We start from the raw sequence: 17330 nt of genomic DNA on the forward strand, positions 1-17330 counted from the left end.
TTTATTCAATTCAAAATAAATTGATTAATACTACCAGACTTCATTCAGTTGTACCAGTGAAAGTGACTTTCACAGTTGTGACAGATGTCACACCGTCTGTCTTCACCATTCATGCGGTTTCTGGTTTCAGTCTGTTTTCATTGTTCATCTGTATTCCTCTCTCAAGTCCTGAATGAATGTGTTGTAGTCTCTGTGAGTCTGTGTGTGCAGGTCATCTCTCTGTGGGACACGGTCAGAGTCTGGATCATCTGACTGCTGTGAGCTGGGAGTGAGAGATAACTGACACATGAAGGACACAGAGTTTATGTTGCAGCACCATGGCAAGGTAAAATGACACTGGTTAAGATGGTTTTGAAAAAGAAAAGCTTTGCACTCCCTCTAGTGGCACAGATCAAGACATTCTCATGACATTCATGACTGCAGGGTTAGGACTAATCTGCAGGGCTGCGGCCCTGTTTTAGATAAATGCTACAGTGTGTGCACTTCACGTTGGGTGGTTCTTTGCCTCCACGTCATGCAATACAGTCGTTTAATTCACAGGTAAGCATGGATTATCCCTTACACATTTTAAATACTATATGTCGTGATTCTGGTGTTTCTGGACAGCGGTGTTTATAGCGTAATGGCGTGGTGAATGTCAATAAAAAGTTATTACTTCATTAGATGACATAACATTTTCTTGATGTTTAGTTTAGTAGAGTTTAATTTTCATTCAGACTGTGTGCTCTCCCTGCTGAAAAAAACAAAACAATAGACACCATTACAAAATTTGTAATGGTTTTACTGTTTATAATGGGACTTGTATTGGTTTTAATGGAAACTGTAATGGACCCTGTTGGTCTCTACTGGTAATCAGTCGCCTTCTATTGGTGGCTTGTTAAAACCAATAAATCCTAATGGAATATGTCCCAAAACACACTACATAAAACCATTTTTTAAAAATGGTTTTAATGGTTAAAAGTTGATGGTTTGTAATGTGTGTGATGGTATTTGTAGTGGAAATCATTAACATTTTCTGTGATAGTTTTATTGGGGGGGGGGTTTCAGTAGGGCTGTCACTACACCGCTGCTCTAGACTCACTTGAGTGTGATGATGCTCTGCGCCACTAGAGGAAGCGCGAGTGTTTTACTGCGAAGTAACACGTGACTAACTAGAAACGAAAGCGAAAGGATGAAAAGAAGAGACGCCATTTCAAGGTTTTAAACCTGCCAACATTAGATATTTAAATCGCCTGTTTTGTGGTAAGTTAAGAATGTATTTATTTATTTAGAATTTACCATGTAAGCATATGTCGCATACACTGAGCTACTTTTTGTGTGTTGCTGTTCTTTACATTGGATTTAAAACCTCGATCTTTCAACAGTTTAACAGCTCTGGCCAAAATGGCCGAAATGTAGAAAACTGCATAGCTAACTGCGAAGTGCGTAGCTAAATTATTTTGATATATACAGACTTTGACTACTACGACGGCGTTTTAGTGCCTCGTTAAAAAAAAAAAAAAATCTATTATATAATATTATCACTATTATTAATTAATTTTTTTATAGTTATAGTTTATGGGTCACACTACATGCCATGGCCTGTGTGAGGACCAAACCAAATCTCCAGGTTCTCGTATGAGAACCAGGCTGAAAAACTTATGTGCACCCCTGTATATAGACAACATACAAGGGTAATTGTTACTAAGCCTGCCCTGGGTACAGCAATTTTTTTGTCCGTTGCCCTCACAGGTTCCTGCAGCTAAGCTTGGGTGTACATTTACATTCCTATAAAGGTTAATGATGACATTCCTCTGAAGTTTGACTTTTTGCACCATTACAATACTTATAGGCAACTAGTCATCATATCTTCCGCTCCATGAAACACGTTAATGCTCAGTAGTACACATATATGGTTCTTTAATGTATTTGCATTGTACTAAAATGCGTTCATTTTTAATGGGCATATGCGGCTGAAACAGGTAGCCTAGTGCAACCCAAATTTTTCAACATTAACATTTTAATATAACATTATAGTCATTATGGCCTTTAGAAAAATGTTTTTTTGAGGAGGTGGGGTAGTGCACAATAGGCCCCTGTGGCGCGGCCTAAGCTTTTGTCCTTAATGGCATTTTTTTTCCTTACATTACTTTTACTTTTATACTTTAAGTAGTTTTGAAGCCAGTACTTTTACACTTTTACTTGAGTAAAAAGCTTGAGTTGATACTTCAACTTCTACAGAAGTCTTTTTAAACCCTAGTATCTATACTTCTACCTGAGTAATGAATGTGAATACTTTTGACACCAGTGTTCGTGGTTATCATAGCATCCCATAGGCAAATGCAGGGGCGTAGCCATCATTTCAGAAGAATGAATATATATATATATATATATATTAGGGATGGGTATCGTTAAGGTATTAACGGTATTACTAGTCTTACTGATACTGCTTATCGATCCAGTACTTTAACGGTATTCTTATCGGTACTTTTTGATATATATATATATATATATATATGAATGAATGAATGAATGAATGAGACAGATTAGGAGCTGGATTAACATTGCTTTATATTCTGAAAAGTAAAATAAATATTTAAATAAATTAATATAAAACATCAATTTGTAAATGCACCAGTGTGCAGGCATTTTTAGTGTTTTATATACATAAGATACAGTAAGAACATGAACAAAGAAACAAAGTAAAACAAACCAACAAATACAATAAAACAAATATACAAATGAAATGAAATAAACAGTGCTTTCATTTTTCCATGAAGGTCTACTAACATTAATGTTCAGGTAAGTAAAAGCTACAAAAGAAATCTAAAAGTAATCAAACGTAAAACAAAAAAATTAAAATGTAAAATAACACTGTATAATTTTCACTGTATGTATTGATAGATTAATGCTTATTAAAGCTATAACGTTATTCAGATTAAGAGCTGTGGGTGATTTTCTCTTTGCATTTTGTTATTTAACATTGATGGCCCAAGCACCAGTCTGTCACTTTAAGACAAAATATTGACACGCATCGGATTTTCTCCCAACTGATCTCGTCCACTTAAGACATAAACTGTGTTTAAGTGAATACTCGTAGCTGGCCATTTTACATTTTGTGTGCATTTGATCGTTTGGATGCGCCTGAAGCTCAAAGTGTAATCTGCTTGTCCGTTTTGGAGCGCGGCGCGTACACACATTTCATCCTGGGGAACAGCGTCTCTCGCGCTGATTGTGCTTTCAACGTTTTATTATCAAACATGTCCCGCAATGTAGCAGCAGTAAAGACAGCATTTTACAATAATCACCGATTGAGCTGATTCTGACGTTAAGTTTTGGTTAGGGAGGAACGAATGCGCACCGCTGTAAAGGGAAGGAAGTTGTGCTAGAAGAAACGCGGCTATAATACTTAGAAGCCAAAATCGAAATAAAAAAATAAAATAAACTAAGCTTAATATAACAGCCACAGGCCTAAAGCATAAGCAGATGTTTGAATTGTTAGTTCTCTCTTCTATCATAATTAAACAGGGCTTTCATGTTGCACGTGCTGAAACTCCTCCGCGTAAGCGCGTTCTCGTTTCTGAATTGCGAATAGCAAAAATGTATCATAGACAGATGTTTGAATATTATTGCACATAAAAACAGCTGGCAACTCTGGTGAAATATAATTTGCAAAATAATGTGTATATATAGTAACAATAAATGTATGTGTGTTTTCTTGATTTCTCCAGTACCGACAGCAGAACCGATAACGTCAGAGTTTATCGATACTCCGGTCTTTCATAATTTAGCCCCGAGACCGATTTAATACCGGGTTTCGGTACCCATCCCTATATATAATAGTAGTATATAGTAATATATACTGTAAAGAATAATATGAAAAGTTCACCCAAAAATGTGCTGTTTATTTACTCACACTCAGGCCATCCAAGATGTACGTGATTTTGTTCCCAAAATCAATTAGTTAGACAAATAGACAGATAAAAACAAACATTTATCAGTAGCTTTGGATATTTACTTTATTTTGTCTTTTCAGCTGTTTTTTTTTTTTTTTATATTTTCATCATCTTTTTTGAATCGTGAAAGGCCAACTAGTCTCTCGATCACCATTGTTGTTGAGAAATGAGAGTAGGAAATTAGCCTCTGCGAAGAAAGAGAAGATCTAACATGAGTTCTCCATCTCCTGAATTAAGCTGTGATCAGCCAATGAAGAATGATGAAGCAGGGACCTCTGAGCCCAGGTAAGACACTAGCCGTTTGTCAGATGCTTTTATTCAAAGTTATTTACAGTGGATTCCAGAAGCCGGTGGTTGGTTTTTGAACGGCTCGTTATGATACCACCAGAGAGGCACAAAATTATTTTTCTGAGTCATTTTCTGTCAAGCTGGGATGCAATCCTGCCTGCTTCTGTTCTTCTGTGAGCACATTCTTCTCCACTGAGAGGATTTGTTGGGCATGGCTCACAGTCTCTTGGGGCCGGTTGCACCAGCTTTAAAAAATAAAAAATAAAATGGGTGTAAGCCCTACACTGGTCTTAGCTACATCCAGCTTTACAATAAATATTTACAACTAAAACTATGACCAGTTTAGACCAGTTTTTTTATTTGTATTTTGTCTGTGTCACCAGGAGGAAAAGACAGAGATCAGAGTCTACAAAACCCAGCAGTGTGTCAATGAAGAGCAGTAGATCCTTGATGCAGCCCCCTGTATTCAGTGGTGGAACAGTGACCTCTGACCCCAGGTTAGTTACTAGCCACATATGCATTTGTCAGATGCTTTTATACAAAGTGACTTACACTGCATTAAAGAGTCCTGTGTCCTGTGAGCCTCACGGTACCAACATAGAAAAGTAAAAAAAAAAATAAAAAAAATTCAGCCAAGTCCCTTGCAAAATAAGTTTTCTCTGTACTTTTTCTTATATTTATCTCTATTCTAGTCTGTACTTTTCTGAACAATCTTGATCTTTGTATTACAAAATTTCTCATATCAATGAATTGTTTTTTTGAACTCCTTATTTGTAAACCGGTTTGGATAAAAGTATCAATTCAAGTCTAGCCATCTTGATTTTTATATTGCTTTATACAATACAAATTGTTTGAAGCAGCTTTGCAGATACAGACAAGAAATTAGTCGTGCAATGATGCAAACAAAATTTAATTCTACTGTACAGTAGCTCTGAATAATGACTGATTACTATTGTCTTATTTAGTTGAAATCAGTTCATTGTTGGTTTAGTTCAGTTTTGCACTTTTGCAATGAGTCCCCCCCCCCCCCATCTATAAAGCATCTCTGGAGAAAACAGTGATGTCATCATCCAGCTCAACTCGGTTCAGTTCTCATCCAACAGTGTCTGTGCAGTCAAGTCAATAGTATTGTCAAATATCACGTGTCCCTAACCAAGCAAGCCAAAAGGCGACAGTATGTGTGATAATTATGTGCAAAATGTTATTGTTTGTTTTTTGTAAGTATCAGGAGGAGGAAGAGACAGAGATCAGAGTCTCCAGAACCCAGCAGTGTGTCTCTGAAGAGTAACAGGTCCTTGATGCAACCCCAGTATTCAGTGATGGAACAGTGACCTCTGACACTTGGTTAGTATAAAGATGTGGTTCCTGAATTACTCCCCCGGACCACTCCACTTATTAAAATTATAGATATTGTTGAATACATGTCTTGTGGTTTCCAGTGACTCTTTGTAATGAACATAACTGACTTTTTGTTGCTCTTTTTTATTTTTCTGCATCTCACTACAGGCAGGAAAGAACTGAAACAGTCCTACAGAGACACACACTCGAGACTGTAGATCTGCAGAGAGTTAAAGACCAGCACAAAACCAGCATGAAGAACAAGTATGAGAGATTATTTGAGGGAATGAAACTCCAAGAGAATGAAACCCTCCTGAACAGGATCTACACACAGCTCTACATCATAGAGGGAGAGAGTGAAGGAGTGAATGAAGAACATGAGGTTTTACAGATGGAGAAAACAGCCAGAACACAACACTCACAAGAGACTCTGATCTACTGCAATGACATCTTTAAAGCATCACCTGAACCACGATGTGAGGAGAAAGACCAGATCAAGACTGTTCTTACTAAAGGCATCGCTGGAATCGGAAAAACCGTCTCTGTGCAGAAGTTCATTCTGGACTGGGCCGAGGGAAAAGCCAATCAGGATGTAGATTTCATGTTTGTTCTTCCATTTCGAGAGGTGAACCTGATCCGAGATCATCAGTACAGTCTTCACAGACTTCTGCTGGACTTTCATCCTGAACTTCAAGATCTGGACTCAAAGATTTATGAGGAGTGTAAAGTTGTGTTCATCTTTGATGGTCTGGATGAAAGCAGAATCACACTGATGTTTTCAGATGATCAGAAAGTTTGTGATGTGACTGAGACTTCATCAGTGGGTGTGTTGATGTCAAAGCTCATGAAAGGAGAGCTGCTTCCCTCTGCTCTCATCTGGATCACCTCCAGACCAGCAGCAGCCAATCAGATCCCCTCCAAATACATCAACCGTCTGACAGAAATTCAGGGATTCACTGAGCCTCAGAAGGAGGAATATTTCAGGAAGAGAATCAGTGACCAGAATCAAGCCAGCAGAATCATCTCACACATCAGAAGAGCAAGAAGCCTCCACATCATGTGCCACATCCCCGTCTTCTGCTGGATATCATCCATTGTGCTTCAGAAGCTCCTGGAAGAAGATCTGAGTGCAGAAATCCCTCAAACTCTGACTGAAATGTACATCCACTTCCTGCTGATTCAGATCAACATGAGGAACCAGAAGTATGAAGAGAGAGATCCAGAGAAACTCCTGCAGTCCAACAGAGAAGTGATTGTGAAACTTGCTGAAGTGGCTTTCAAACAGCTGATGAAGGGCAATGTGATGTTCTATGAGGAGGACCTGATTGAGAGCGGCATAGACGTCACTGCTGCCTCAGTGTATTCTGGGATTTGCACTGAGATCTTTAAAGAGGAATCTGTGATTCATCAGAGGAAAGTCTACAGCTTCATTCATCTGAGCATTCAGGAGTTTCTCGCTGCCTTCCATGTGTTTTACTGCTATTTAAGCAACACTATGGAGACTCTTAAGGTTATTGTTTCAATGCATAATCTGCATAGAGATGCAGTAGATAAAGCCGTTGAGAGTGAGAATGGACACCTGGATCTGTTCCTGCGGTTCCTGCTGGGCGTCTCACTGGAGTCCAATCAGAGACTCTTACAGGATCTACTGACACACACAGAGAACAGCTCAGAGAGCATCAGGAGAACCACACAGTACATTAAAGAGAAGATCAAAGATGGACATGTACTCTCCATTGAAAGATCCATCAATCTGTTCCTCTGTCTGCTGGAAGTGAAAGATCAGACTCTGTCCAGAGAGATTCAGGAGTTTGTGAAATCAGACAAACACTCAGAGAAGAAACTCTCTCCTGCTCACTGCTCAACAATCACCTACATGCTTCAGATGTCAGAGGAGGTGCTGGATGAGCTGGATCCCATGAAATACAACACATCAGATGAGGGCAGAAGAAGACTCATACCAGCTGTGATCAACTGCAGAAAAGCCCTGTGAGTGTTTAATTATGTCTTACAGTAAATAGTCTTTTATCAATGGAATTATTGTTTCTGTTGTTATACTAACTGATACTGTACATCTTGAGTATATTCTGTCCTTTTTAAACTTTCTAGTAGAAGACACTGATATTATTGAAATACCAATTATAGAATGAGTTTAAGACATTGATTTTTGTGTCTTTCAGTCTTGCTGGCTGTAATCTCACTGCTCAGGATTGTGAAATTGTATCATCAGCTCTACAATCTTCAAACTCTGTTCTGAGAGAGCTGGATCTGAGTAACAATGACCTGCAGGATTCAGGAGTGAAGATTATTTCTGATGGACTGAAGAGTCCAAACTGTCAGCTGGAGATACTGAGGTTTGAGTCTCACGTTAAAGGTGCAATAGATGATTGTCTTCAGAAACATTTTTTGTTATGCTGGTTGAAAGTCTCTTCACATCGCGATAGCAATCATTAAGTGGTCTAAATGTAATTATATGCATTTATATATTCTGTGGAAGGCGTACTGTAGGACCAAGAAATGTTCGTCTAATCAAAACGCTCGGTCCGAACGTTTTTATTAACTTTCCTACCTGCCTGTCAAAGTATGTATTAGCATACCTCTGCGCACCGGTTCGCGCAGACAGGATACGTCATCATTGCGATCACACACGCTGTGCAGACAGAGCGAGAATCTGTGAGCATATATGTGTGCAGGGGGTGCGGCTTTAGACGGGATTGCATGGAGGGTGGGCCATTCGCTTTCAGTGCTATCAGGCTAAAGTTAGCATTTTATAAGATCTCCTACTGCACCTTTAAGTCATTCATGTGTTGAGTTATGATATTTACAGATTAAGGTTCCATACTAATATTAAAGCCATCCCTTTTTTCCTATTGTTGCGTGTCTGCAGGTTGTCAGGCTGTATGGTGACAGAGGAAGGCTGTGGTTATTTGTCTTCAGCTCTGAGTTCAAACCCCTCACACCTGAGAGAGCTGGATCTGAGCTACAATCACCCAGGACCATCAGGAGTCCAGCTGCTCAAACACAGACTGGAGGATCCAAATAAACTGAAGATACTCCGGTATGTGGGGCAATGAGGGGGTTTTAATCAAGATCACTAATACTGATCATCTCAGTTTGGTTCAGGGTTTGAAATTAAGGCTCACTAACCTGCCAAATGCGGGTGAAATGAACCATGGCAGGTAACACCGTCAACTCACTACCTAATTTGGCCAGTTATTAAAAAATCATGTGTATTTTTTTTAATGCCATCGTTATCAGATCATTTCCTTTAGGTAGAGCTTCCAGAATTAGCAAAACAAAGTGTAAAGAGGCTCACACACTGGACTAGAAGTGCTGCGTTGTTAAAATTCAAACGTATTGTTTTCAGTGAATATGTGTATACTAGCAGCACCACACAGCATCAGCAGCACCAAACTATAACTTAAGAGGCTGTTCAAATAGCACAGAGTGGCATTCACATTGTTTTCCATTAAATTGCATTGACAACAATTTGGCATAAATATAATGTACATAATGACTTCACCCTAGGCGTCTATGTATTGTGTATTTTGCACTAATGAGTTTGTCTTTTGTGGCAAAACTTTCTGCATTTCTAATAATCATCACCCTTTCTTTTTCACTAGCTTTCACTAGCTATTGATGCATAGCAATTTCAGCATAATTTGTCATAATGACATTATATTTTGGGGCATGGATTTTGTTATTATTGTCTTGGGAGTGAGAACAGGTTTGCTTTTTTGGCTTCAATAGAAGAGAGGCTTCAATAAGTTCAGTTCAGTGCGTTAAGTTTTGTGAGGAAACAGCGATGACTTTTTGAATTGGCAGTCTGTTCACTAATCTTCAATGTGTTTGCCAGTAAATAATTATTTTGGATTGAGCTATGTTTGGATATTACAACTTACAAAATAAATGCTGTTTTATGAGAATATTGCAACAGGTAGGACTGGTATTGATCTGCAAACAAAGCTCAAAGGGTTAGTTCATCCCAAAATGAAAACTAGCCCATGTTTTACTCGCCCTCAAAGCATCCTAGGTGTATATGACTTCCTTCTTTCAGACGAATCCAATCAGAGTTATATTAAAAATGATACTGGCTCTTCCAAGCGTTAGAATCGGAGCACTGTAGGTGGGTGTTTTTGTTCAACAGTCTGAAATACATCAAATAAAGCGCGTGCATCCGTAATAAAACGTGCCTCGCATGTTGAATGGTGAGTAAAGGCCTTCTGTAGCGAACTGATGCATTATTGTGAGAAAAAATATCCATATTTAAGACATTATAAACACTTTTTTCTCACTTCTACTGACTGTCATATGTGCAAGCCGTTCCGGCGGATGACGTAGTACGTATGCGTCGCACATGCGCCGGTGATTAGTGACGAACTCGGAAGCGCAAAACAAAACGCTGGTCACGAATTACAAGTAAAAAATGAGGATTTGTAAAAAAAAATGTAGGAGGATTTCTATATAAGCTAAGAGGAGACTGGTTTTCCTTTGCTAAAGTAAGGAAACTTTGCTTCCTTAAAATTTTCTCCTGTAAACAAACTCGCGAGACTAGCATATCTCAGAGGCGTGCGCGCGACGCACACGTCCTATTTTTCTTACAAAAACGCATCGATTCGCTACAGGAGGCCTTTATTCACCATTCAATGTGTGAGGCACATTTTTATCATGGATGCGCACACTTTATTTGACGTCTTGTGGACTGTTCAACAGAAACACCCACCTACTTCCATTCAAACGCTTAGAAGAGCCAGGATAGTTTTTAATATAACTCAGATTGGATTCGTTGCGTTGAGGGTTAGGAAAACACGAGCTAATTTTCATTTTTGTTGAACTAACCCCTTAACTATCGCAAAGCGAAAATTCAGTTGCTTTGTAAGCAATTCAATGATTCAGAATCAGTTTTTATACAAAATATATATCTAAGCTGTGACTTTGATAATTTGGTTTATTTCTGACATGTTTGTTTAGCATAAATTCTAAATGGCTGGACATTAAATATTTAGTAACCAAATTGAGTGAAGTTATTTTCCATCCCTGGTTGGGGGAATAAGTTACACAAGTTAATATGTACAGTAGCAAGTATAAGTTTGTGAACCCTTTGAAAATATCAATATTTCAACATTTCTTGCTTACTCAACTCAATTGAATGCTGTGTTCCTTAAATGATTGATAAAATCCCTCACCAAACAATGGTGCTCATTCCACTATTCTGCACAGCTGAGATGGGGTTTTGGTATTAGTGTGCAATAGCTTGCAAATTTTACTCCTGTTTTCTCTGTTTGAATGCTTTATGTTAAGAAATCTGTATTCATTGATTTTAAAATGCTCACAGATATTTTTGCACACTTTAAATCATCAAACATTATTCATCAGTGGCTTGTATTTGTCTCTGTGTAGTTTTGACTATGGAGCCCCTTTGAGAATCATCCCAGGACTGAGAAAATGTAGGTCTTTTCTCTCTCTTACACACACACACACACACACACACACACACACCCTGAGCGTAATGGTGTTTATACTGTACAAACTGTATTTTCTATCCCCTTACCCTCAGCCTACTCCTCATACAAAACTTTCTGCATTTTTAGATTATTAAATAATCGCTGTTTAGTATGTTTTAACCCATTTGGTTTACAGGGAGTGTCCTCATAAACAATGTTTATATTGTAATGCCTGTGCTATTAAATTGGTCATTATATTCCTCATCATCCATATATACCACAACACACACACACACACTCTGAGCCCGAAAACTGTCCTCAATGTACTTGTGATGTCTCGTCTTGTGTTCAGATGCCTGTGATCTCACACTGGATCCAAACACAGCACACACTCGACTCATCCTGTCTGAGGACAACAGAAAGGCAAGACATGACAAAGAGCCACAGGGGTATCCTGATCCTCCAGATCATCCAGAGAGATTTGAGCAGCATGAGCAGGTTCTGTGTAGAGAGAGTCTGTCTGGACGCTGTTACTGGGAGGTTGAATGGAGTGGATGGGCTTATATAGCAGTAACATATAAAGCAATCATCAGGAAAGGAGGAAGTGAATCTTGGTTTGGATACAATGACAAATCCTGGAGTTTGTACTGCACCGATGACAGATATTCTGCCTGGCATGATAATAAGAAAACTGACATACCAGCCCCTTCATCCTCTACTAGAGTAGGAGTGTATCTGGACGTGTCGGCCGGCTCTCTCTCGTACTTCAGTGTCTCTGACACACACACACTCACACACTTACACACATTCAACACCACATTCACTGAACCCCTCTATGCTGGATTCAGGGTGTTTCAATCCTCGTTGTCTCTATGTCAGATTAAATAATCTGCTGTGAGAAACAATTTAGACATCATAAACAAATGGTCTATTTTTTCAAGCAGACAGAAACTTACATTTTTCCTCTTTTCTTACATAAATTACAAACATTAGACCCCCATGAAATCAAAATAAAAAGTTTTGATGCTTTTAGTGTTTTTGCCTTTAACGCATTTACGTGCTAGTGTACGGCTAAACATTGAGCAAATCTATTTTCCCATGTTACAGTATATGCATTTAAAAGTACTGTACAACACAATTGGAAATAAGAGAGTTGGTGTGTGTGTGCACATCTTATGACTTTGTGTGTGCAAAGAGACATCCATATTGTTCTCTGTATTGATGGTGAATTGTACAGATCGCTGGCTACTTCAATGTCAAGATTACAGATGATCGTAAATCCAGAGGTAGTGAGAGAAGAAATGCTGTAGGAAGTTGTTTTTTTTTTGTTGTTGTTTTTTCTGATGCTGGGATTGATTCCCTTTTTGTAGGATTTGTTATCCTCTTTCCATTTGCGTCAGGATTGTCAGAAACTGCTACTGTTATAATATGCTATTGTTGCATACTGTTTTATAATGTACTACAATACTGATCAGGTATTTGCAATAAGTATTATACATAGCAGAAAATACTGCTGTTTTAAAATTGTGTAAATTGCTAAAAGAATATGCTATTTTCACTTAGTTTAACACAGTCAAAATGAATTACAAAATATTAATGAATAATCAAACTTCATAATGTTGCAGCAGTGAAAGTAACTTTTAAGGATCAATTCAGGTAAAATATCTATTTAATGGAACAGCACACTAATGTAGCACTGGCTCACTGGTTTTCTCAGTTATATTTTCACCTGGTGAATCACATCCACTGTCTGTCAGTAATGTGTTTATAGTTTAGATTTACAGAATTTACAGACGTACGGCACATGCTGCCTTTACACTCAAACCTTTCTTTTGCAAGATGTCATTTTCATACACGTTTTGATACTAACTGTGAATTGCTTCACACTACTTTTGTGAGAGATCAGTACAGTCCCTCATAGTTAGCCATTATTTTGTCATGGTGCGCAGAAAAACAAAAACAAAGAAAAGCTGCTTGAGTGCCAAAATTCTTCTCTTTAATCTTTTTTTTATTTTTATTTTTTAAGCATTTGGAGCATTAAAGTTATTTCTTAATGCATATATATCCCAATATGGATTATATGTTGGCAAAAATGTATGTTTGACAGTGCATGAATATGTTCAGAATAAACAAATCCATATCAACAGATGTGCTGCATTTGTTGTCATTTATATTGAAAAACAAAAATAACACTCTGAATTATTATTATTATTATTTTTTTTTTTGTGTGTACTTTAGAAAACTCATAATAATAAACACTTCTACAGCATATGAAATATACTTTATTTTTTATTGTCCCTGGTAGGGAGATTTGGAGTAGACTCAAAACCAACATATGGACATATGTACAAATACACCTGTTATCTAGATATACCATACTGGAGTGATTTGCTAGTGCACTACATTTATTCAAGATTAAGATTCCATCATTTAAAATATATATATATATATATATTATAATAGATTGTTCCCAGTTCCTTTTACAGTTGAATCTTTTGCAGTTCTTTGAATATATATTTCCTTGTAAATCTGCCCTGTGAACATGGTACTTTTTTTATGGTATCGTGTATATATATAAAACATTAAAAATCAGGGTCCAAAAATGAACACTTGTTGAGGGCCAATAAATTAAATACAGTGAAGAAAAAAAAAAAAGTTTATAAAACTAAATGATCTATAATGCCACTAGGATTTTTTCTTCTTCTCTGTGATATGAAATATTCCATACATGAGTAATACAATAAAATAAAATAAAATCTAGCGTATTTTCTAATATTTGTCGCCCGTCATTAATAAAAGGGGGAGGGCAATGAAATGAAAAATAACAATAAAATAGCTCTTCCAGGCTTTGATACATTTGTCACTTATATGATATGAAATGAAACAGCTAAACAATCACATACTCATTAGACAACACACACATATGTGTGTGTGTGTGTGTGTGTGTGTGTAAAATTTATATATAAAATGTCAAAAATGCTAGATAAATTTTGTCGCAAAAAAATTGAAATGGTAAAACACTGACAGGTTGGTAAAATGTCAATTTTGGACCCTGGTAAGCAGTACCTGTACCGTCATTACTCAGGGCTTGTGTCCTCATGATATTGCAGTCCGTGATCACCGTTCGTATCATAATTCTCATATGTTGGTTTCTGGAGCCACTCAGGTTCATATCTAGTCGTGCTGTACACAAACGCATCCATGAAACGTCCAGGCTTCAGTGTGTTTGCTCCTTCACCGTCCCCGTCCTGCACCTCCACCTGGACCGTGGTGCGCTGGTACAACTCAGGACAGGCTTCAAACTCGTCCAGGAAGTCCAGCATCTTCTGGTCCACGCAGTAGATCTCGCCGTGGACGCGCTGACCCATCCCGGGCACATTGAGCAGGAAGGGATAGTTGTTCTTGGTGGCGATCACGAGCGGGTATCGCTCTACGGTTCGAGCGCGAGCGAGAAACTCGGCCTGACCGTTGGTAGTGTTTTTTATTATGGAGTGGTTGGACTGGCCTTTCTTCAGTGTGCCGTAGATGAAGACATAATGCATGTAAACCGCGGGACACACCACACTGATAATGAGCTGTGGAGAAAGAGACGCTTCATTAGCATTCAACATTAACTCCGACAATTACAGGTCTTTTATTTATACAGAACATTAATTTTTGCAGAAATGTGTAACATGTAAACTGTTAGCTAATTCACCAGTGCTTGTTCATTTTTACACACTCTATTGTCTTCCTAACTCCACCACCACACATTCTGACATTACTCCCTCTTGCTCTTCCACAACAAAGCAACTGTGGATGTTCAGTTTATACGTAACACAGATAAATGTACCGTACAAATATAAATGTATTTATACAGCACTGTTTAGGGTTGTGATGTTCCTCCTTGTTCAAAAACAGTAGTGATTGTGCTGGACAAACTCCAATTATATGATTCCAAACTTGACTGATCGGCAAGATTATAATTCCTATTTCATCACAATTGCAAGTAGAAATGTTCCGCCCCTTTGCAACCCTATTGGCAAGCCATTTGCCAACTTAGCAGACATTACAACCATTCTGTGTCAAATATTTATGGAATAAACATGCATGTCAGACATTTTCATTTTCATACAGCAGAAATTAAGCTGTAGGGAAAAAAAAGCCTTCTAGGCTTTCATACATGTGTCACTTATATGCAAGCAAATAAAACAGCTAAATAATTCCATTGTCATAAGAGTAGAAATAAGTGTATAAACATTTTACATGACCAACTAAATATGTATGATCTACCATATTTAAACAGTCATTTTTCATTTTGCTCTCATACCAAACAAAATATTTAATGTGTGAAACATGTCTGATGATGAAAGTGTAATTTCTGAGAAAGGTCACTTGGGTAAAGTTGGTTTTATATTCGCACATTCACAACATTCACACATTTCCGCGTTCAATAACTTTGTAATTATATGTGCAATAAAGTTATTTTTTGCACATTCTAATCAGCGACATCATTATTGCAACCTACTACATTTTTTTCACAATCCATCAAAATGGCCAAGTATTGTTTTAATGTCATACTTACTTGTGAATGTCCGCTGAATGTTCAATGTAGTGCGGTTAACAAAGTAATTGAATGCAATAGTCCGAATGTGCGAATATAAAACCAACTTTACCCAAGTAGAAAGGTCTTGGTCAGATGTTGAGGTCAAGTATGGTATAAACACACTCTCAACAATCTTTATCTAAAAGTAAAATTACAGCATCACAAATGTCCATGTCTTGTAAACACTAAAAAAAAAAAAGTCAGTAATGTGTAAGTGTAATTTTTTTGTATAAATATTTAAATTTATTAAAATAAAAAAATAATAGCATATTAGATATGTTAATATATAGATCTGACCATTAGTCGTTGATAATAAAATAAAAGCATGAAAAATACAAATATGTGCATATTTAATGATCAAACGAGTTTTGCCGTTCATGTTTTCAGAAAGTTTCAAGGGACTTTTATTCTATTCAAGCCAAGCTGAATATGTTCATTTAACACTGCAGATGATCAAACATTATATCAGTTTACATGAAAACACTGATGATATGATGCATTAGATGCTCGATGATATTAAATTAGTGTTGATGATGTATCTCACGTAAACACACAGCACATAATAAACATCTAAACCAGAAGAAAACGGTTTCTCTTACCCATAATATAATGGATACTTTCATCATCCAAAGATCAAACTGTGAGTTTGAGAGGAAACAGAAACAAACTGCTGAAACAAGCTCAACGGACTTCAACCAAACCTTCCGTGTTTTACAGGAAAATAAGGAAATCATGTGACATGAGGGATGGGCGGGGCTTGCTATGAAGATACTTTCTGTTTCTATTTCAGTAGAAATACAGTACAAATCAGATCTCACAGTAGATTAAAGAAACTGAGCATCAACAGAGAATTATACATAATAACATACAGTATATAGGCTACAGCAAAAAATAGGGGGCTGTTTCATAAAAGACACTAAGAAAAGCGGGGATTAAAGTCCAAAACCTGACTTGAAATAACCTAACAAATAAATCGGGACTAAAGCGGTTTCATAAATGACAATTGAAGTTTACGCAATCTCACTAATTTGATCCAGGTTCAATGAGTCAGTATAATTTGATGTGCACGCTTATTCATAAGCAGCCCAATGTCGATCATGGGTCAAATTGATCCACCACGGCAAACAGCGAATATATCTGTGCTGTTTAATGCATTTGGGATGTTGTATTTTCCTCAGTGCATAACTGACACGTCACATGTATATTTTTCATCTGTAAATGTTAGAAAGTCATGCAAATATATCCATTGTGCTGTCAGGAGTGGGCGAGGCTTAGCGAGCGAACGAGTGATGCTGCGCGCATGCGCGCTACACAGATGGAGCAGAATAGAGTACTGGGGCAGTAATTCTGAATAAAATATACATTCTGCTAAAATATTCGTTGTTAGACATTAAATGTGACACATAGATATTTAATCCTACATATAAGTGTATTTTATGATAGCAGTGACTGCAATCAAATGTAAGATGGCTCATACAGCCATACTAGCTCAAATGAGTTAAATGTGTGTTCCTCTTATCAGTTAAAATGTAGTCATTATTTATTTAAATTTTGAATTCAGTGATTTTAACTTTTGATTTAGTGTTTTTAATGCTTTAAATAGCCATTTTAGATTGCAATGTTTTAATATTTTAGTAACCATAAAAGGTACAGCTTTCATAAATTCAGAGAGAAAGGCTGCATGGCTAGAAACTGCTGATCAACTAAATGCGCAAGTAGCAACTGTTAAAATGTCATTAG

At 37.3% G+C, this 17330-nt stretch overlaps 2 protein-coding genes across 3 annotated transcripts; one reads left to right on the top strand and one right to left on the bottom strand.

The window, feature by feature from the left end:
- Positions 1-1273: 1273 nt before the first annotated feature.
- On the top strand, positions 1274-13153 carry LOC131547791 (NLR family CARD domain-containing protein 3-like). Its single transcript, XM_058788469.1, is given in 9 exon segments — positions 1274-4220; positions 4607-4720; positions 5446-5531; positions 5534-5571; positions 5758-7550; positions 7742-7915; positions 8449-8619; positions 10962-11008; positions 11358-13153. Coding segments are annotated over 9 exon segments (3033 nt in total). The 5' UTR covers positions 1274-4146; the 3' UTR covers positions 11894-13153.
- A 123-nt stretch (positions 13154-13276) lies between these two features.
- On the bottom strand, positions 13277-16326 carry LOC131547751 (gamma-glutamylaminecyclotransferase C-like). Of its 2 annotated transcripts, none has more exons than XM_058788375.1 (2): positions 16190-16326; positions 13277-14580 (listed from the first exon to the last, which is right to left on the bottom strand). In XM_058788375.1, the coding sequence occupies exons 1-2, from the start codon at positions 16322-16324 to the stop codon at positions 14083-14085; spliced, it is 633 nt and encodes a 210-aa protein (XP_058644358.1). In that variant the 5' UTR covers positions 16325-16326; the 3' UTR covers positions 13277-14082. The 2 variants fall into 2 exon arrangements, with proteins under 2 accessions (XP_058644358.1, XP_058644367.1); XM_058788384.1 differs by lacking the exon at positions 16190-16326 and adding an exon at positions 15570-15665.
- Positions 16327-17330: the final 1004 nt, after the last annotated feature.

This window comes from Onychostoma macrolepis, chromosome 01 (genome assembly GCF_012432095.1).
Source record: "Onychostoma macrolepis isolate SWU-2019 chromosome 01, ASM1243209v1, whole genome shotgun sequence".
Lineage (NCBI taxonomy): Eukaryota > Metazoa > Chordata > Actinopteri > Cypriniformes > Cyprinidae > Onychostoma > Onychostoma macrolepis.